The sequence below is a fragment of the Oncorhynchus nerka genome, linkage group LG16, assembly GCF_034236695.1.
Source record: "Oncorhynchus nerka isolate Pitt River linkage group LG16, Oner_Uvic_2.0, whole genome shotgun sequence".
NCBI lineage: Eukaryota > Metazoa > Chordata > Actinopteri > Salmoniformes > Salmonidae > Oncorhynchus > Oncorhynchus nerka.
The window spans coordinates 17,072,640-17,093,973 of record NC_088411.1 but is presented as its reverse complement, the minus strand read 5'-3'; the positions used below and the strand labels follow the sequence as shown (position 1 = coordinate 17,093,973).

Below are 21,334 nucleotides of genomic sequence, written 5' to 3'. Positions count from 1 at the left end.
GGGGATCGTGTTCTTGAAGTAATGCTTACAGTACCTTGATCTGCCATCAAATTAAAATCCTGAATGCGAGAGGGCAGTCTTGCGTCCGTGGTATCTGCCCTCTCATTGGCTAGAATGGTCCCACCTGATCTTTTCTCCTCCCGCCTGCCTTCCATCTTTGAGGACATGTATTTGCATTGTTAGAGCGGTCACTCGACTATCTTGTCAATATAATAGTTCGTATTTGACCACACCCACGAAACGGGAGCAAACGTACCTCAAAAGTTGTTGAAGAGTGTGCACCGTTTTGGGGAAACGTGTTGTTCAGTACAAACCGTCGCGCAACATAGCAAACGATGAACGCACCCAGGCTACATCGCACCAGCGACTACACACCCATCAATGTAAACAGATTGAGGTGCTGATAGTCAGTTGATTGACTTTGACTTGGCCTGCAGAGCAATAGACTTTCGTGATGTGGTCCAATTAAAACGCAGGTTTCATTCTTCAGGAGCCAACCAGATGGACTGTTACGCATTGACCAGGAAGCAATGCCGAGTAGTGGTAATCTGAAATCCACTACTATTTCTGCATGAAAAGAAGTAGCTAGCTATATAGCTTTATGAATGTCCACTGAAAAAGGCTTTGCATTATACAATGACGATACAACGGCGAGGAAATCCAAAAGTCCCAGACGCCAACGGGATTGAGAAAAAGATCAAAAGGTAACGTCAACGACATGCATGGCCAGTGCTAGTCTGATTAAACAGGCGGTGTGTTGAATTGGTATATATACACATCCTGAAACATTGGAGTGCAAAATCGTGTAAATGTTCCTTACACACCAGAATATTGAATACAATTACATTTGAATTTACTCTACCGGTTGTCTGTGCGGTTTGTTCTAAATTTGAGACAAAATATACCCAGGAAAGTACTATATTGTTTAACCCAACTTCCTAGAGAGCCAGTAGGTTTTGGTTCCGTTCGGCACCGAGGTAAAATTAGTTTTATTGGCTATTCGTTCGGCAGATCTATCTATCTATCTATCTATCTATCTATCTATCTATCTATCTATCTATCTATCTATCTATATTGTGTGTGTGATAATAAGATGGGTGGAAGAGGGAAGCCTTTTTTTCTGTTCTCCTTTCACTGCAGGACAATCAAACCAAACTTCCTCTCTCCTGTCCTCTCCCAGGGGTAATGCTCTGAGGCAGGCGTCTGCATGGCGGGTGTCCCGTGGCTCTCTGCTCATAGTGGTGGTGGCCCTGGCTGTGGTAGGAACCCTCACCTGGCTCTACCTGGCCTCAGGGGACCCTTACACCACAGAGACCCTGGTCAGACAGGCTGAGGTGGTTGCTCAGACCAGGGTCTACACTGTGGATTGTTCTGAGGACTATGAGAACTACAAACGCTACCCAGGTGGGTTTAAAACAACACATATTTGTATTAAAGCCACAATCTAAAAATGATGCATGCCATATGAAGAGTTTAGTTGAATTAGATGCGTTAGTGCATGGTTAGAATAAAAGCCTGCACACTTCCTTTCCCTAGTTGGGGAATACCCTATGAAACTACCGCCTACTTCCTTGATCATGTCCCATACTATTTTTGAATGAGTTTTTTTTAATGAAATTCATGAGAACATGGTCATTTTAATACTATATTTGTATTCGTGGATTAGTTTACTTTTACCTGATGCCTTTCATGAATGTTTTAGATTGCTTTTTTGTAATTGGAAACCTTTATAAAAGCCATTGGGTCGAAGTAAATTTTAATCTTGAATCCCATTAAAAACAGTATATGACATGATCCAGGAAGTAGGCAGGAGGTAGGCTGAAGTTTCTACTGTGATGTTGCAGATGATGTGAGAGACTCTTTTTCCCAGGATGCACTCCCAAAACATGTGGCCGAGCCGTCACAGACAACTCGGTGACCAGGGAGGAGGCCATGGCCCTCAGGCGGTGAGGGATTCTATACTATCTTTCGTCTCTGTCTCTAGCTCCTACCCCCCCCTCTTTCCATTTCTCTGTAACTTATTTCTCTACTCCTGCAGGTTGGCAGAGAGGGGTCTGGCCCTAGCTGGTTCAGATGGAGGGGTGAGTATCTACTTTTAGTAATGCATATTTGAACTTAAACAGGACCTAAAGCTAGCATGAAGACTGTTGCTCAGATTTCAGTTGTAGCTAACCCTCTGTCTCCACTAGAGGTCAGGGTGGTACAACCATAGATATCTTATTCAATTCTAATTCCTAATTCTATGGGTACAACATCCAAAGTTAAGTTCAGACAGGCTGATACAGTTATTAGTGTGTAATGCTATTGTACCAGGCTGTTTAGTTGACCCCTCGCCATTGAGTCTTCCCTCCACCTCCTGTAGATCGGGTCCACAGCCATAATAAATGATTGTTTATGGCCTGTTAAGATACTGTAGTGGAAGAAACGGGGGACATCTGAAAAAAATTAACATGATTTATTTACTGGCTAAGAGAGAGCAGAGTATCCCTGGGTAGCTGACACAACTGTTTAATTTGTATCCCGTGACGTGGTTAGCCTCAGTTGCTGGGACCGCTACTATCTGTCCTGGGATACTGCCATACCCTAAAAGTCTAGCCTAACAAAACCTTTTGATATTTCCAAGCAAACTCAGAGGTGAAATGACAACGGTGAAACATCATATTTTTGTATGTAAGATCTAATATGAAAGAAAAGGATTGCTGTTTTCAATCTGGTCAAGTTTGTGCGATAGAGGTGAACTATTGTTATCCATCAATAATGATAGGCCAGCAGGTATAGACAGCCTTGATGGGAAAGTATTAAGAATGGTAGCAGACTATTGCCACCCCTATTTGCTAAATCTTTAACCAAAGCCTAAAGGAATGTGTGTGTCCACAGGCGTGGAAGGAAGCTAAGGTAATTCCACTGCCTAAAAATAGTAAAGCACCCTTTGCTGTCTCTAAAAGCCACCCAATCAGTTTGCTGGGAGAATTGTGTTTGACAAAATACAATGCCAAGGATGGTATGTTGCTGTATCCCACGGCTGGCTTGCTTCTGAAGCTAAGCAGGGTTGGTCCCTGGATGGGAGACCAGATGCTGTTGGAAGTGGTGTTGGAGGGCCAGTAGGAGGCACTCTTTCCTCTGGTCTAAAAAAAATACTCCAATTCCCCAGTGCAGTGATTGGGGACACTACTCTGTGTAGGGTTCTGTCTTTCGGATGGGACGTTAAACGGGTGTCCTGACTCTCTGAGGTCATTAAAGATCCCATGGCACTTATCGTAAGAGTAGGGGTGTTAACCCCGGTGTCCTGGCTAAATTTCCAATCTGGCCCTCAAACTATCATGGCCACCTAATCATCCCCAGCTTACAATTGGCTCATTCATCCCCCTCCTCTCCCCGGTAACTATTCCCCAGGTCGTTGCTGTAAATGCTATGGCTTTACATCAACTGCTATCACATGGTTGGAGAGTTATTTATCCAATAGAACCCAGAGAGTGTTATTCAGTGGAAGCTTCTTTAACATCCGATGTGTACAGTGCGGTGTCCCCCAGGGCAGTTTCCTTGGGCCGTTACTCTTCTCTATTTTTACAAATGCTTTGCCACTGGTCTTACACAAAATTAGAACGACTACGTATGCAGATAATTCCACACTACATGTCACCACCCAAAGTCAGTGAGCTCACTGAAATTCTAAATAGGGAATTACAGTTCAATCAGAATGGGTGATTAATAATAAACTGGTCTTAAACACATCTACTAATAGCATTGTATTTGGTACAAACTTTCTCTAAAGACCTAAACGTCAACTGGAGTTGTACATAAAGGATGTGAACATTGAGCAAGTTCAGGAAGCTAAACTCCTATGTATAACAGTGGATGGTCAATTATCATGGGCAAGTCATATTGACAAAGCTGTTGTGAGGATGGGGAGGGGTATGTATATTATAAAAATATGTTCTGCTTTTTTTGACACATCTACTGTACTAGTTGTTCAGGATCTGGTCTTGTTCCATCTTTATTACTGTCCAGTAACATGGTCAAGTGCAGCAAAGAAAGACCTAGCAAAGCTGCAGCTGGCTCAAAACAGAGTAGCACACCTTGCCTTTAACTGCACATGCATAACTAACAGCAACATGCATGCCAGTCTTTCCTGGTTGAAGGTTGATGAGAAATGAACTTCTTCTCCTAGTTTTTATGATGAAAATGACTGTAATGAAAGTTCCAGATTGTGTGCATAATCAAATAACATTCAGCTCAGACACCCAGACATACCCCTCAAGACATGCCACCAGGGGTCTCTTCACACTCCCCAAGTCCAAAACGAATTTACTGCAACACACAGTATTCTACAGAGGCATGATCCCATGGAAGCAAATCTCCAAATTACTTTAATAAACAACAACGATCAAACAAAATGTCATGGCAGGAACTGTGAGGGGAGACACACAGACCCATGCCTATATATATTGTTGTTTTTTAGATGTATATACGTATATCTCTCATTGTATTTTAATGTAGTGTGACTGTCCTTGTCTGACTGTCCTTGTCTATCAGTGTGTTGTTACTTGTCATGTTTTGTGTTTTTTTTTTTTATAAGTGTGAATGCGAGTGTGAGCTGATGCGGTATGTGTCTCTCCAGTGTGTGTATGGTGGAGACTCGCTCTTGTATGCTGGCGGAGTAAGAGAACTGGGGGAAGTGCGCTGGCTGGTTGGGGTCCTCAGGAAGAATAGCTGCTGCTTCTGCAAAAGCTAATGGGGATCCGAATAAACCAATAAACAACAATAACAAATGAAGGGCAGAGAAGTAGACTGTAATAAGTTCTAATAATTTGCTTATTCTCATTTTCTTTGGCCTCTCCAGGCTTCCATCCTGGACCTGCACTCTGGGGCTCTGTCGATGGGGAAGCAGTTTGTCAACATCTACAGGTGAGGAGGAGTGAAGTTCTCTCTCTCCTCTCGCTATCTCTCTGATCCAGTGTCTTTTTCCCTTTTAAATTCATACTAATGATCCTAATTAAATAGCACTTTTCATTACAAACAAGAATTTCAAAGTCACTTTGAAAACAGAAACAAATGTATAGATCTGGCAGTTCATGGTTGGTCATCTTCCACAGCTTCAGATGTCTTGAGGCAGTTCGGAAAGGCAGTCAGCAGCTTGAGCGGAGGGAGTATCGATGATACAGACAGGCAGGGAGAAATGTCAGTCAGATAGTAGACAAGCCCAGAGCTCTTAATCAGGCATGCCGTCTCCTCCTCTGTAGACACGCTGGATTATCCACTCTCAAAGTGCATCACCTGGCTGATACTTTGGTGGCTGTAAAAGTGCTAGAAAAGACCACCACACCTCGACAGTAGTCTGGAACAGTCCCGTATGTGGCGAGCCTCTGCCATTTCTTCAAACCGCAGTCCATATCTTTCCAGAAATATTTACAGAGCTCTCTGCCCAGGCGACCTCATGGCGCCATGGCAACCACAGAACCCCTGGGTATACCGGTATGGATCCACATACTGGTATATATGCGGTAAAGAGGTCAATGGAATAGAAGGACGCCGGATTGGCGTACATTCAACACATCTAATTGAACAAAGTGGATCTTTGTAAAAATCCGTATTGATTGATGTATTATAACAGGCCCACAATGTGGTCACTAAAGTCCAATTTGGATATACAGTATTTGGCCGTTTTCGCTCCATAACATTTAGAAGTGGTTACTTTTCAGGTTTAGAAGAAGTGACTGATAAATGGTAACTCCCGTTTCGTTTAAGCTGGTAGCATAGCTAGAGTACAGAAATCAGTGGAGGTTGTCAAAGTCGTTTTTTAACTGCAATGCAGCTGATTGGTGACGATGACATGAACATGTGTTGGGGTTGACATCCGTTTTACCTCAACATAGTGTGAAATACACATAAACAGTAGCCCAAATGTATAGGCACAGTTTTGCTGGGGGGCAATGAGGAGATTCAGTATCATTCCTCCACGGTGTCTTTCTCCCACCTGTTTCCATGGCATTTACATTTTTGGGTTGAGTTCCATTGAGCTCTTTACCAGATCCATGTACTGTCTATAAAGGTATTTTGATACAATGCTAAATAAATGTGAAGTTCTACCAATGTAATTACTTCACTGTCAGTTTTGTCCTAGTTTGGTGTAAGACCAACCGAGTGTAAGACCAACCGAACAGAGAAAGCCCATTCACTACTAACTGAACCATTAATCTCACTCACTCGCTCCATCAGTCTTCTGAAACTGTGGCATCTCCTGCAATCCGCCTGCTTTTTTATCCTGCCCTCTTTGGAAAGCTGCTCTGTCATGGCCTCTTGGGTAATTGTGCAGTGTATTGTGCTGTCTGTGTGTTGCTGGACCGTAATGTATGCTAATGGCCCGGTTCTGTTCTGCTCTCTATGCCTGCGCGGCTGACAGGTACTTTGGGGAGCAGATAACAGATGTATTCTCTGAAGAGGACTTCCGACTCTACAGGTAGGTGTGTGCTTGTGTGCGTGTTTTTAGGGCTGCATGATTCGTCAATTTCAGATCTAAATTGACATGTGCAATATCCATATTCTCCTTTCATTAACACTCCATTAATACAACAAAAACGACACTATGGTACCTCTTCCAATGAGATGCGCTAGATGCCGTTCAGTCATTCTCTACATGCACAGAGGAAGCTGACCAATCACACTCTGCATGGCATGCATATACTGGCCAATCACAACTGTCCCTGCTTAGAGCGCGCAGTTCTATATGGTAGAGCTCCGCCCCTATTGGTTTACCGTGCTGCCAAGGCCGCATCGCCTGAGAAAATGTAATTATGCACACACCTTCAGACTATGAGAGTACATGTGCCCCTATACACTGAGTATAGCAAACATTAGGAACACCTTCCTAATACTGAGTTGCATTACCAATGGATTCTGAAAGGTGTCGAAAGCGTTCCACAGGGATGCTGGCCCATGTTGACTCCAATTCTTTCCACAGTTTTCAAGCTGGTTGGATGTCCTTTGGGTGGTGGACCATTCTTGATACACACAGGAAATTGTTGAGTGTGAACAGCCCAGCAGCGTTGCAGTTCTTGACACAAACCAGTGAGCCTGGCACCTACTACCATACCTCATTCAAAGACAATAAAATATTTTGTCTTGCCCATTCACCCTCTGAATGGCACATGTACACAATCCATGCCTCAATTGTCTCGAGGCTTAAAAATCCTTCTTTAACCTCTCATCTACACTGATTTGAAGTGAATTTAACAAGTGACGCCAATAAGGGACCATAGCTTTCCCCTCGATTCACCTGGTCAGTCTGTCATGAAAGAGCAGGTGTTCTTAATGTTTTATACACTCTGTGTATATTGAGGCTACTTCCCTTCAGTCAGCCTCCCAGTTATTTTTAGCGCGACTTGATGCTGTAGAGCCATAGACGAAAAGAAGTTGATGAAACTGTCGTAGGATATCAAGTCACCCTACGTCGTCATGAGTACGATGAGAGTTCGGGCCCTCAGTGTTCCGTGTCAGTGAGCTCGGGACGGACAGCTGTTTTTTTTATGACCGTTCCACCGGATATATGGGACCATCAGATCATGATATTTTGTTATTTCACACAGAGGCTTGGTGATTATCGAGGCCGGGAGTGTTGGAAAGATTTTTCAAATACTGTGGAACTATCGTTTGCGATGGATGTTAAAAAAACAGACTTCGTTTACAATGTGTGAGTGAAAGAAATAATGACTCAGAAGCTCAGCGTATTAGTTGTGGACTTGGGCCACAGTAGGTAGGCCTACTTCCATGCATGCTCAGGCCTACGCGCTCCCTCAACGTTTTCAAGACCGAGAAACCAGACACATGCTCATTGCTCGCGGAGCACTCCAAAGAAAATACAATGAAAAGATTGACAACTCGTAATGGTTACGAAACAAACCAAAACTGGTTTCTCACAATTTTAGCAGGTAGTGAACTCCGCAAACAACTCTTCCACTCCGAGAATGGTAAAATGACTGTAATTAATACATGTATTAACAGAAAGCTACGTAACCAAATGACGAGGGATTAACGGTACATTTACTAGGCCTACTGGGGATCTATGTAATGTGGAATTCATACAAAAGAAACCATCAAAGGGCAAACGATTAACACAATGTAAAAAGGAATGGGCAAGAATTGACTGGAGACGGCTGAGCGCATTCTGAAGAGAGGAGGTATATGTTTTATGGAGAGGGACACGTCATAGCTTCACCACACGCCCTTTTGTAATTGTTCCTGCCATTCACAAGAGTGTCCGCTCTCCAACAGACACTCTCAATGGAGATTCCTAAGCTCAATGACACCATGTTCATCTTGTTCTGGGCTCCTGACCCTATAATAAAAACTCACACTACCGAGTCCAAAGGACCAGCAATGTGGCACTCCTTGCAGCGTTGCTGTCTAAGTCATTGACGGGGACGGATGCTCTCACGGGGAAGGTGGATTAAGTGGCTTGGATTTCTGGCGCTGTCCTTCATTTGACTCAAGTCTCTGCAATATGTGCTGGCGGCACCTGTGGCTCACAGGCACCTGTGGCTCTCTCTCACTGCCATGAAGGAGCTAGAGCGGAACGAGTTGCTCACCGCACCTATCTCCAAGAAGGCTCTTTTCGGAGCTGCTGTGGTGGAGGCGATGGAGCGCATTGGGAAATCGGTGGAGGGGAGGAAGCAACTGGCCAAACATCTGCCCTTGGCGACGTCAGCCTTACAGCATTGACGGCCATCTTGTCATCCTCATCTCAGAGACCAGGGTCTACAGTCCATTACAGAGCCCGGCGCCAGGCTCCAACCAACACTCCTGCTGTCCCAGCTACCCCTGCGCCGCCAGCTGACCCAGATGCGACGCCGTGTTTGACACAACGCGGGGGAGCGGATGGGGGAACAGACTCTGTGCAGTTTTGCCTCGATTCCCCACGCTCCTGTTGGAGGAGACTCTATTCCACAAAGGAGACCCTTTTCCACGACAAACATATGATCTCTCAGGTTGCTCTCTGTCCAGAGGTGTATCGGCCCTTTTCAGGCGCGTAATGTCAGACTCGCATATCTCTGGCTCACGTGTCCAGTGCTCATCAGAGAAGACAAAAAGGGCTCCGACCCACTACCAGCCCCCTTTGGAGCAGGCAGCAGGGATGAGCTTTGGCCCACGTACAAGGCCACAGACTGAGCCTGCCTCTGTTATCAGGAGACGCCGGTACTACCATTATGCACATAACCATCATAGCGGCGCCACCGGATTCTCTGGTCTGATGAAACTAGGGTCATCACTAGTTACCACAGACACAAAGTCATAAACCCCACATATTTCTACAATTTATCTTCTTTAAAATGTGATTTTTAAACTTAACCCTAAACTTAACTCCTTACTTTATACCTAACCCTTACTTTAAAAGACGACCATACATTTTTTACGATATATCCAATTGTGACTGTGATAACTAGTGCAAACCCTGAATGAGGAGCAGCAAGTGTGCATAATGATAATGGTGCAAATGTGGTAAAGGCCATCGCGTTGATTGACTGGACCAGACTCTAATGTTTTGGAAACAGTTTGCACCTTGCAATCGGTAGGCTAGATGTCGTGTTTTTAAGGCACTTTGACTTTAATTTCAATTATAATAAGGGTTGAACCTACCTATACATAATTGCACAATCATAAGCTTCCGATTCCATTTGCAGTCCATGGCTGCCTGAATACATAATTAACTTAGGCTATTTAACAACTCATAATGGTAACATAGGAAATATGATCTAATAATGTTGTTAATTAATTGGTGTTGCGTTTATAGCACACTATATTTTGAAGATCTTGTTAATATGTAGGTGTAATAATCCTATCACTTATCATATATATATATATATATATATAACAATGTTGAAAAAGATTTTCACTTGGTTTTGTATTCAGTTAGCACAGTATGTATTAATTCATACAATCTCATTTTAGAAGTGATGTTCTCTACCCTGACAGATGTTTTAACCATGTCTGATGGAATTACCAAGTTTTCACTTCGTAATCGCAATTGCAATATCTGGCCCCCCCCAAAAATCGCTATTTGATATTTTGTATTAATCGTGTGTGTGTGTGTGTCTCTCTCTCTGTGTGAATTATATTTACAGGCCTAAGTTACTGTTAAGCGCAATTGTAAGATGCCCTCTGTGACTCAATTTTCATTCATTAATAATGGAGTGATTGATGAATTGTTTAATTGGTTGATTGATTACTTCCACCCTCCAGGGAGGTGCGTGGTCGTATTCAGGCAGTGATCGCGGAGACATTTGACCTGGACCCATCTCTTCTGTACCTCACCAAGCCCACCTTCTTCTCACGCATCAACAGCACACTGGCCAAGACACAGCATGATGAGTACTGGCACCCTCACATAGACAAGGTAAGATTCTTTTATAAAAGATAAGGTGTCATAATATAATTAAGCAATAAGGCCCCTGACGCACGACACAACGTGGAGTGCCTGGAAACAGTCCTTACCCGTGGTATATTAGCAATATACCACAACCCCCCCCAAGCTGCCTTATTGCTATTATAAAATGGTTACCAATGTAATTAGAGCAGTAAAAATAAAAATACATGTTTTGTCATGCCCGTGGTATACTGTCTGATATACCACGGCTTTCGGCCAGTCAGCATTCAGGGCTCGAACCACCCAGTTTCTAATATTACATCAAGAAAGGTGTCATATGTTTTATGCTATGGTGTTGAATACTGCTTTCTGATTGGCTTGAAGGGCATTCTAGAGTGTGCATTATTTCCCTATAACGCATGGTATATTTGCACGGTTGAATTCAATGGCTATAGTTCATTTTTACATGTTGTGTTTTCAGCTGCTTTTGAAAGCAACAGTCAAATTGAAAACAGTATTGGTATTGTTGAATTCGATTTTCATAATAGCAAGCCAGGACTGATGGTTTGGTTAGCTAAACTAGCAAGTCTGTTTGTGTGGTTACCACGGTAACTACTGTATCTATCTAGTAAACTTCCTAGCTACATCAGTGGATGTTGAACACATTTCTACCAGCAAATGAACACATTTCTAGTGGCAAATCTGTTAAATTATAGCCATAGCATAAAAGGGATAATCAACTCGGGGCTCAATTCATTCTCTGGAAAATAATGCAACTAGGTGGAAGGTCAGATCCCTGCGCTAGCGCATCGCGGAACATACCTTCCACCTCGTTAACTTTTTTCTATAGAACGCATAGCCTCTCGTTGATTATCCCTTAAATATACACAGAGTATACACACACAAACGTTTAAACTTTGCCTCTTTCTGCATTATCCTGTGTGATACATTTTACAGGGGCACTGAGATTACCTTTAAATTAAATCAAATGTTATGTCACATGCGCCAAATACAACAGGTACACCTTACAGTGAAATGCTTACTTACAAGCCCTTTACCAATAATGCATTTAAAAAATAAGAAATAAGTAACAAGTAATTAAAGAGTAACAGTAAAATAACAATAGCGAGACCATATACAGGGGGTACAGGGACAGAATCAATGTGCTGGGGCACCGGTTAGGAGGGGGGTGGCAATGCAAATAGTCTGGGTAGCCATTTGATTAGATCTTCAGGAGTCTTATGGCTTGGGGTTAGAAGCTGTTTAGAAGCCTCTTGGACCTAGACTGACTCCGGTACCGCTTGTCATGGGGTAGCAGAGAGAAAAGTCTATGACTAGGGTGGCTGGAGTCTTTGACAATTTTTAGGGCCTTCCTCTTACACCGCCTGGTATAGAGGTCCTGGATGGAAGGAAGCTTAGCCCCAGTGATTTACTGGGCCATACGTACTACCCTTGTCCTTGCATCACACGACCAGGTTTCTGACCTCCTCCCTATCGGCTGTCTTGTCATTGTCGGTGATCAGGCCTACCACTGTTGTCATCGGCAAACTTAATGATGGTGTCGGGCCTGGCCGTGCAGTCATGAGTGAACAGGGAGTACAGGAGGGGGCTGAGCATGCACCCCTGAGGGGCCCCTGTGTTGAGGATCAGCGTGGCGGATGTGTTGTTACCTACCCTTTCCACCTGGGGGCGGCCCGTCAGGAAGTCCAGGATCCAGTTGAAGAGGGAGGTGTTTAGTCCCAGGGTCCTTAGCTTAGTGATGAGCTTTGAGGGTACTATGGTGTTGAATGCTGAGCTGTAGTCAAAGAATAGCATTCTCACATAGGTGTTCCTTTTGTCCGGGCAGTGTGGAGTACAATAGAGTGCATCATTGGTGGATCTGTTAGGGCGGTATGCAAGTTGGAGTGGGTCTAGGGTTTCTGGGATAATGGTGTTGATGTGAACCATGACCATCCTTTCAAAGCATTTCATGGTAGTCATTTAGACAGGTTACCTTAGTGTTCTTGGGCACAGGGACTATGGTGGTCTGCATGAAACATGTTGGTTAGACTCAGACAGGGAGAGGTTGAAAATGTCAGTGAAGACACTTGCCAGTTGGTCAGCGCATGCTCGAAGTACACGTCCTGGTAATCCGTCTGGCCCTGCGGCCTTGTGAATATTTACCTGTTTTTAAAGGTCTTAATCACCTCACTTTAGTTGTGTAGTCAAGATGTTTTGAAGCCTCCTAGCTTACCAAATGCAATGAATATACCCTTCTCCTGTTTCACAGTACAGCAGACCCTCTGACTGTAGTCAGAATCGTGTAAAGCATACACTTCCTCCCATCTGTGTTTAAATATCCCCTTTAATATTTATGAAACAGATTTCATATTCAAGTATGAAACTTTTGTACAGTAGTTATACATCAATGACTCCATAAAAAGTACAGTATGGAACAGGAAAACCTATTGGATGTACTTTGGGGCAAGTAAAACTTTATTTTTTTCTCTCCAAAAAGTGATTTGAAATAGTCTTGAGGGTAAGTTAATGGTTAATTGAAAGTTGCGTATTTTCTGTGAGATTGAATGCAGCTTTGATCACACATGAATATATCTCATTATTGTTTAGCCAGCAGGGCAATAGAATGAAGTGATTATTTCATACCAGACTATGATTCCTCCCATTCCATCTTCCTGTGATGTCTCGACTGTGGACCTCGGCAAAGCAGACTTTTTGGAATTCATTGGGTTATTCAATTGATAGGACTGTAAGAGATGTTTGTACACATTCAACACTACAGACAAAGGTCCCAAAGGATATGTCGGAATCTTATCTGTTCGCTAAGATGTGTGTGTTCTCGTATCTTTGAGCATTGTTCATTTGCTGATGCTCCATCGTGTGTGTGTGTGTGTGTGTGTGTGTGTGTGTGTTCTCCTTCTGCCTGTGCGCGTATTAGATATTCTGGGTATCGCTGATCATGATTTATTTTACAGTGCCCCAAAAGCTCATCATATCTCCTCTGAGTCTTCCGCAATATAAATTAATGTCACCTTATCCTCTGTCTCTCGGTTCCTCGACAGCTGGGAAAATGTAATCCAAAAACACCAGCTCTCTCCCCCATCTGTCCTCTCCACCCTGCCCCTTCCCCCTCCACCAGGATTAATTGGCCCAACCAGGCCCTCATTTAAATGTAAATTGTTTTAAGTGTCTGGGGTTGGTTTCCACCCCATCAATCATACTGCTGAGATGGTTTCGTACACTGCTGCAACGTGTCTGTTCTCTGTACCGCCCAGGACGAATCGGCATAATGTCTGGCATGAAGACGTGGGAAACTAATGCAGTTTCCCCTAGGATTCTTTGGTAACTTTATTTGGGTAGTCCATCTGTAGATGCTCTACAGACTACCAGTAACATTTCTGCTAGCCCTATCCCTTATCCTAACCCTCAACTTAACCCTAACCCTTAGCCTAACCCATATTCTAAACCTAACCTTAATCGTAACCTTAGCAAGCAGTTGCTTATCAACAGCTGGTTTGTTGATAGTATGACCATCTACAGATGAACTATCCAAATAAAGTTTTATATTTTTTATATATTGTTTTGCAGCGCTAGTGTGCCACTGTTAAATGCATATAAGGGGAAAAACTGCTATGTAAAACAGTGCATGATAACCTTGCCATGGCCATGCTCACCCAGTGAGGACTCAAACACTATTGTGGGAGTATGTTCCCAAATTGAAGAAGAACATTTGAGTTATGTCCCTGATGTAATTTGGTTTGATTTAGATGGTTTTTAGATGTTTTATTTGTGTTTTGGGGCGGCAGTTAGCCTAGTGTTAGAGTGTTGGGACAGTAACCAAAAGGTTGCTGCATCGAATCCCCGAGCTGGCAAGGTAAAAATCAGTCATTCTGCCCCTGAACAAGGCAGTTAACCCACTGTTCCCTGGTAGGCCGTCATTGTAAATAAGCATTTGTTCTTAACTGACTTACCTAGTTAATACATAAAGGATATATATATATTTATTATTGATTATGATTTTTGTATTTATTCATCAAACCCCTTGGCTAAACAAGCACTATTGTAGACTTGACATGACAACTCGCAACAGTTAATCTTTCATATAGTCTAATCAAACATCACCCAATTAGATTGTATTGATTTTTAGCTCCTTAAATCTCCCTTGCTGGCATTATTCCTTTTCGGGACATTTTGTTTGATGAAAATTGTGCTGCCATCCTGTTAGAAGGTAACAGATTATTTTATTACAATGGTTAAATTGGATTTTCATTGTGTTCAATGGTGTTATTTGCCCCCTAGTGGCGCTTTCTGGTACTTAGAAAGACAACGCAAACGGGAAGTTCAGAGTTTGTTTTGCACGCATAGAAGCAGCTACAAACAACGCTACGGTGCAGGTCTTTCAATGTAGTTATTTCTTGTCACGCTTCAGCCTTGGAAAAATATTTGTTTGTAAGTTCGATTCAAGCATTTAGCTAATGATGATAATCTTGTTATTGATAGAGTTTCTTACATATCAATGTTGGTTGCATTTACTCACAAATTGCAATGCCTTTTGTGTATGTCGTTAGCTGTATTACTTTGCTCATGCGTCATGCAAACGAATTGTAAAATATACAATACTGTAGTTTTGTTACTGTTTCTAGTGTAATATGCTTTGTTATTCTACATAGATGGTTATACATTATTAGAGTAATGAAAGGAGCAATTACCATATGGTTAACAATTAGCTATATGGTTTGGCATCATGCCAGATGCATGGTACCTTAGCGCGTGCTTTGTATTTATGCAACTTCAAATGTTTAATGTACAGCTACAGTATGTCGGTGTGAATTGAACACTAAAGTATATTCTTTTCTGTATTTTGCAGTTTCACAACATAAACGTTTTCAATATATTCATTCAAGAAAAGTCACGCCTTGGGAGTTTTATTGAAGACTTAGTTGTTAGCTATCTGTCTAGTTTTGCATGGGAACGCAACTCAAGGGCAGAATAAAAATACTTGAATAAGACAACTTCCCAAATTGTCATCTGGTGCTGAGAAAATGTAAGGCATATTGGTATGAACAAAAAAAGAATCCCACTCTGTATTACTGCCAACAAGTGAGTGTATACTTTGTCTGCAGAGATTTAAAAACCTGTTGTGTGTTTACCAACATAACAGGTAACCTACGGATCCTTTGACTACACCTCTCTGCTCTACCTTTCTGACTACGGAACAGACTTCACCGGAGGCAGGTTCATCTTCATGGACTCCAATGGCAACCGCACTGTGGAACCGCGAGCAGGTACGTCTCCATACAATGTAAAACAGTTCCAAATCTAGTGGAAAACTCTTTGTAAATGCTATTCATTTGAACTATCTCTTTATTATTATTATTATTTATAACATTATTACTATCGCTTTTGGCTGTACATTGTAATCAGCGTTTAGCAGTGTTAGCAGTGCTTTTTAAGTGTCCACTCTCTTTCTGGTTAAAGTAGTGTTTATGTGTAGTCTAAATGAGCTCTAATCCCCTGTAAATGGGTGACTGTGTGGAAGTAAGGCCGTAAATGCTGCAGCATTAGCCGTGATCGTCCTTGGGGGGCCTCGGCTAATGCTGTTGTCAGTCGCTGTATTAGGTAACACTGTTGATCATGTTAACTCTCACTCTTATCCTCTTGGTAATTAATAGTCTGCATTTATTTATAGATGATTGTAAAGTATGGTGATTATGTGTAAACTGTTTAGTTTCAAGAGAAACGTGGTGGGATTACATATTATCTCTCTGTGCCTTGTGTTTGACACCACTGGTTGAGTGGAAGTGTATGACGTCCATATTCAGTCCTCTCCACATGAGACTCTGGGCTCTCACCCTTTCTCACTTTTTCTCTGTTCTGGCTCTCTGGCTATGGATTTATCCGCCTCTTGTAGTTTCTGAAACTATCTATTTTGTGGCCTTCTCTCTTTCCTCCTACTATGTATTTTTCTTCTTTCTTTATTTTTCTTTCTCGTCTCATGGAATTGAGTTCTGTGGTCTCATGACAGTGAGTTCAGTGTTTCATCTGACAGACCTTCAGAATACACATGACCGAAGATATGCAAATGACACGTATGACTGTATGTGACTGCTGAGAGAAAGAATGGGGAAGAAAAAAAGAAGGAAAGACTGTGAAGGCTTTTGAAGAGGGACTGCTGTGAATCTTCTCGGCACACGACCGAAGCCCTTTATTTTTAAAATAGGGAATATACAGTACCTGTCAAATGTTTGGACATGCCTACTCATTCAATGTTTTTTCTTTATTTTTACAATTTTTACATTATAGAATAATAGTGAAGACATAACTATGAAATAACACATATGGAATCACGTAGTAACCAAAAAAGTGTTAAACAAATTTAAATATATTTTAGATTCTTCAAAGTAGCCTTGACGACCGCTTTGCACACTGTTGGCATTCTCTCAACCAGCTTCTCCAACACTCTTGAAGGAGTTCCCACTTGCTGACCACTTGTTGGCTGATTTTCCTTCACTCTGTAGTCGGGTGATTGTGGAGGCCAGGTCATCTGATGTAGCACTCCATCACTCTCCTTTTGGTCAAATAGCCCTTACACAGCCTGGAGGTGTGTTGGGTCATTGTCCTGTTGAAAAATGATAGTCCCGCTAAGTGCAAACCAGATGGGATGGCGTATCGTTGCAGAATGCTGTGGTAGCCATGCTGGTTAAGTGTACCTTGAATTCTAAATACATCACTGACGGTGTCACCAGCAAAGCACCATCACACCTCCTCCTCCATGTTTCACGGTGGGAACCACACATGCGTAGATCATCCTTTCACCTACTCTGCGTCTCTCGAAGACATGGACTTATCAGACCAAAGGACAGATTTCCAACGGTCTAATGTCCGTTGCTCATGTGTCTTGACCCAAGAAAGTCTATATAGTTGGTGTCCTTTAGTAGTGGTTCATTGGAAGCAATTCAACCATGAAGGTCTGATTTCACACAGTCACCTCTGAGCAGTTGATGTTGATGTGTATGTTACTTTTATTTAGGCTGCAATTTCTGAGGACTGGAACTCTAATGAACTCATCCTCTGCAGCAGAGGTAACTCTGGGTCTTCCTTTCCTGTGACGGTCCTCATGAGAGCCAGTTTCATCATAGTGCTTGATGTTTTTTGCGACTGCACTTGAAACTTTCAAAGTTCTTGAAATGTTCCGGATTGACTGACCTTCATGTCTCAAAGTAATGATGGACTGTCATTTCTCTTTGCCTATTTGAGCTGTTCTTGCCATAATATGGACACAGCCCTATTTGGTAAAATACCATCTTCTGTATACCACCCCTACCTTGTCACACAACTGATTGTCTCAAATGCATTCATTAATAGGTTTTTATTTTATTTCACCTTTATTTAACCAGGTAGGCCAGTTGAGAACAAGTTCTCATTTACAACTGCCACCAGGCCAAGATAAAGCAAAGCAGTGTGACACAAACAACAACACAGTTACACATGGAATAAACAATCACAAGAAATAAACAAACATACAGTCAATAACACAATAGAAAAGACTATATACAGTGTGTGCAAATGAGGTAAGATTAGGGAGGTAAGGCAATAATTGGGCTGTAGTGGCAAAATAATTACAATTTCGCAAATTAACACGAGTGGTAGATGTGCAGAAGATGATGTGCAAGTAGAGATACTGGGGGGCAAAGGAGCAAAACAAATACAAATAAATTATGTGTTTGTGTATATAAAAATATATATATATAAAATAAATAAATAACAATATGGGGATGCGGTAGTTGGATGGGCTATTTACAGATGGGCTATGTACAGGTACAATGATTTGTAAGTGGCTCTGATAGCTGATGCTTAAGGGGGAGATATGAGTCTCCAGCTTCAGTGATTTTTTTTTTCTTTTTTTTTTTCTTCAATTCATTCCAGTCATTGGCAGCAGAGAACTGGAAGGAAAGGCGGCCAAAGGGGAAATTGGCTTTGGGGATGACCAGTGAAATATACTGTACCTTCTGGAGTGCATGCTATGGGTGGGTGCTGCTATGGTGACCAGTGAGCTAAGGCGGGGCTTTACCTAGCAAGGACTTATAGATGACCTGGAGCCAGTGGGTTTGGCGACGAATATGAAGCGAGGGCCAGCCAACGAGAGCATACAGGTCGCAGTGGTGGGTAGTATATGGGGCTTTGGTGACGAAACGGATGTTACTGTGATAGACTGCATCCAATTTGCTGAGTAGAGTTTTGGATGCTATTTTGTAAATGACATCGCCGAAGTCCCGGATCGGTAGGATAGTCAGTTTTACGAGGGTATGTTTGGCAGCATGAGTGAAGGATGCTTTGTTGTGAAATAGGAAGCCGATTTTAGATATGCTTAATGTGAGTCTGGAAGGAGAGTTTACAGTCTAACCAGACTGGATCCTGGACTTCCTGACGCTCCGCCCCCAGGTGGAAAGAATAGGTAACAACACATCCTCGACGCTGATCCTCAACACATGGGCCCCTCAGGGGTGCGTGCTCAGCCCCCTCCTGTACTCCCTGTTCACTCAGGACTGCACGGCCAGGCACGACACCATCATTAAGTTTGCCGATGACACAGCAGCCTGATCACCTACAGGAGAGTTTACAGTCTAACCAGACACCTAGGCATTTGTAGTTGTCCACATATTCTAAGTCAGAACTGTCCAGAGTAGTGTTGCTAGGCGGGCGGACGGGCAAGTGCGGGCAGCGATCGGTTGAAGAGCATGCATTTAGTTTTACTTGCATTTAAGAGCCGTTGGAGGCCAAGGAAGAATTGTATGGCATTGAAGCTCATCTGGAGGTTAGTTAACACAATGTTAAAAGAAGGGCCAGAAGTATACAGAATGCTGTCGTCTGCGTAGAGGTGGATCAGAGAATCACCAGCCGCAAGAGCGACATCATTGATGTAGACAGAGAAAAGAGTTGGCCCGAGAATTGAACACTGTGGCACCCCCATAAAGACTGCCAGAGGTCCGGACAACAGGCCCTTCGATTTGACACACTGAACTCTATCTGAGAAGTAGTTGGTGAACCAGGCGAGGCAGTCATTTGAGAAACCAAGGATGTTGAGTCTGCCGATAAGAATGCAGTGATTGACAGAGTCGAAAGCCTTGGCCAGGTCGATTGCGATTATGATATCGTTTAGGGCATTGAGCATGGCTGAGGTGCACCCATGACCAGCTCGGAAACCAGATTGCATAGCGGAGAAGGTACGGTGGGAATCGAAATGTTTGTTAAATTGGCTTTCTAAGACCTTAGAAAGGCAGGCTAGGATGGATATAATTCTGTAACAGTTTGGGTCTAGAGTGTCTCCCCCTTTGAAGAGGGGGATGACCGCGGCAGCTTTCCAATCTTTGGGGATCTCAGAGAATACGAAAGAGAGGTTGAACAGGCTAGTAATCTGGGTTGCAACAATTTCGGTGGAATATTTTCGAAAGAGAGGGTCCAGATTGTCTAGCCCAGCTGATTTTGTAGGGGTCCAGATTTTGCAGCTCTTTCAGAACATCAGCTATCTGGATTTGGGTGAAGGAGAAATGGGGAGGCTTGAGCAAGCTGCTGTGGGGGGTGCAGAGCTGTTGACCGGGGTAGGGGTAGCCAGGTGGAAAGCAAGGCCATCCGTAGAAAAAATGCTTATTAAAATTCTCGATAATTGTAGATTTATCGGTGGTGACAGTGTTTCCTAGCCTCAGTGCAGTGGGCAACTGGGAGGAGGAAAGAAATTCCACAAATTAACAAGGCACACCTGTTAATTGAAATGCATTCCAGGTGACTACCTCATGAAGCTGGTTGAGAGAATGTCAAGAGTGTGCAAATCTGTCATCGAGGCAAAGGGTAGCTACTTTGAAGAATTTAAAATATAAAATATATTTGGATTTGTTTAGTGCTTTTTTTGGTTACTACATGATTCCATATGTGTTATTTCTTCTATGTAGAAAATAGTAAAAATAAAGAATGACCCTTGAATGAGTAGGTGTGTCCTAACATTTGACTGGTACTGTATATATGACAGGGAGGCAGGTGATGAAAAAAGAAAGAAGGAGAGGGTGAGCCTGAATGGTTTAAAACGGGGAATAACATGTCCATTTTCAGAGCCCTCGGAGTCCTCTGCTGAGCCACATTACATTATTATATGAGAGAGCAGACGGAGCAGAGCTTAAAACTGATCCGCTGGGGTTTGGAGTATGAAGATTGAGTGAAAGAAACTCCGGCATAATTCATGATATTATTCAGGAGAAGTTATTTCCAGGTTGCAGCCAAGTGGGAGACATGGGAGAGACGTGTGCACTGTATCATTGAATGAAGATCACCCCCCTTCTGTGGTCTAATGATGTGGTGAACCCCACACTGAGATAATTAGGGCTGTTTGTGATAGCAGTGGGGAGAGGGAGAGAGACAAATATTTTGAAGGAAGAGGGAGGGAGGGAGAGAGAGATTGAAAGGGGAGAAACCGATCAGGAAGGAAAGGAGAGATGCAGATCTAGGGATCGGAGGAAGTGGCGAAAAGGGCATGTCTGTCAAGTCACAGGAATTAATGGGCCTGTAGGACCAGGGGGATTCTATACAGGTGGCTCGTCTGATTGGTGCTTTTAAGACCACGAATCCCAGTCGTCCCTCTGTGGCTCTTCAACTGGGGGTCTTCAACTGTTTCTTGCCCAGGGACCCCCTCCCAGGCAAACCGTGACCCAGGGACCACCATCATATATTAGCCAACCTCGTGTGAATGATAATGGCAAGGAGAAGTAATATTTTTTTGTACTTTTATTAATTAATAGATTTGGTAGATAGTTTTTCATTATTTTGACCTCTCTACATTATAGTTGGAAGAGGAAGTGTAATTTTTAACAGCCTGTTAGCTAGAAGGTAACTCCAAACACATTTTTGCTCAGAGCAGCTGTTAAGCTGGTTTAACAAAGGTTAGCCATGTGTTGGCAAAAATCTATGTCAAAGTCAAGAAAGGTTACAAGC

General features: G+C 42.8%; 1 protein-coding gene across 1 annotated transcript in view; it reads left to right on the top strand.

Moving 5' to 3' along the window:
* Window positions 1-494: 494 nt before the first annotated feature.
* The window catches only part of uts2r2 (urotensin-2 receptor 2), a 33,030-nt gene continuing 12,190 nt past the window's right edge, over window positions 495-21,334 (top strand). Inside the window, exons 1-8 of the mRNA XM_029684849.2 lie at window positions 495-704; window positions 1,181-1,404; window positions 1,871-1,946; window positions 2,039-2,081; window positions 4,841-4,905; window positions 6,401-6,457; window positions 10,234-10,387; window positions 15,516-15,639. Of these exons, the coding sequence (XP_029540709.1) occupies window positions 637-704; window positions 1,181-1,404; window positions 1,871-1,946; window positions 2,039-2,081; window positions 4,841-4,905; window positions 6,401-6,457; window positions 10,234-10,387; window positions 15,516-15,639 (811 nt within the window). The 5' untranslated portion in view covers window positions 495-636. The remainder of the gene's footprint in view (window positions 705-1,180; window positions 1,405-1,870; window positions 1,947-2,038; window positions 2,082-4,840; window positions 4,906-6,400; window positions 6,458-10,233; window positions 10,388-15,515; window positions 15,640-21,334) is intronic.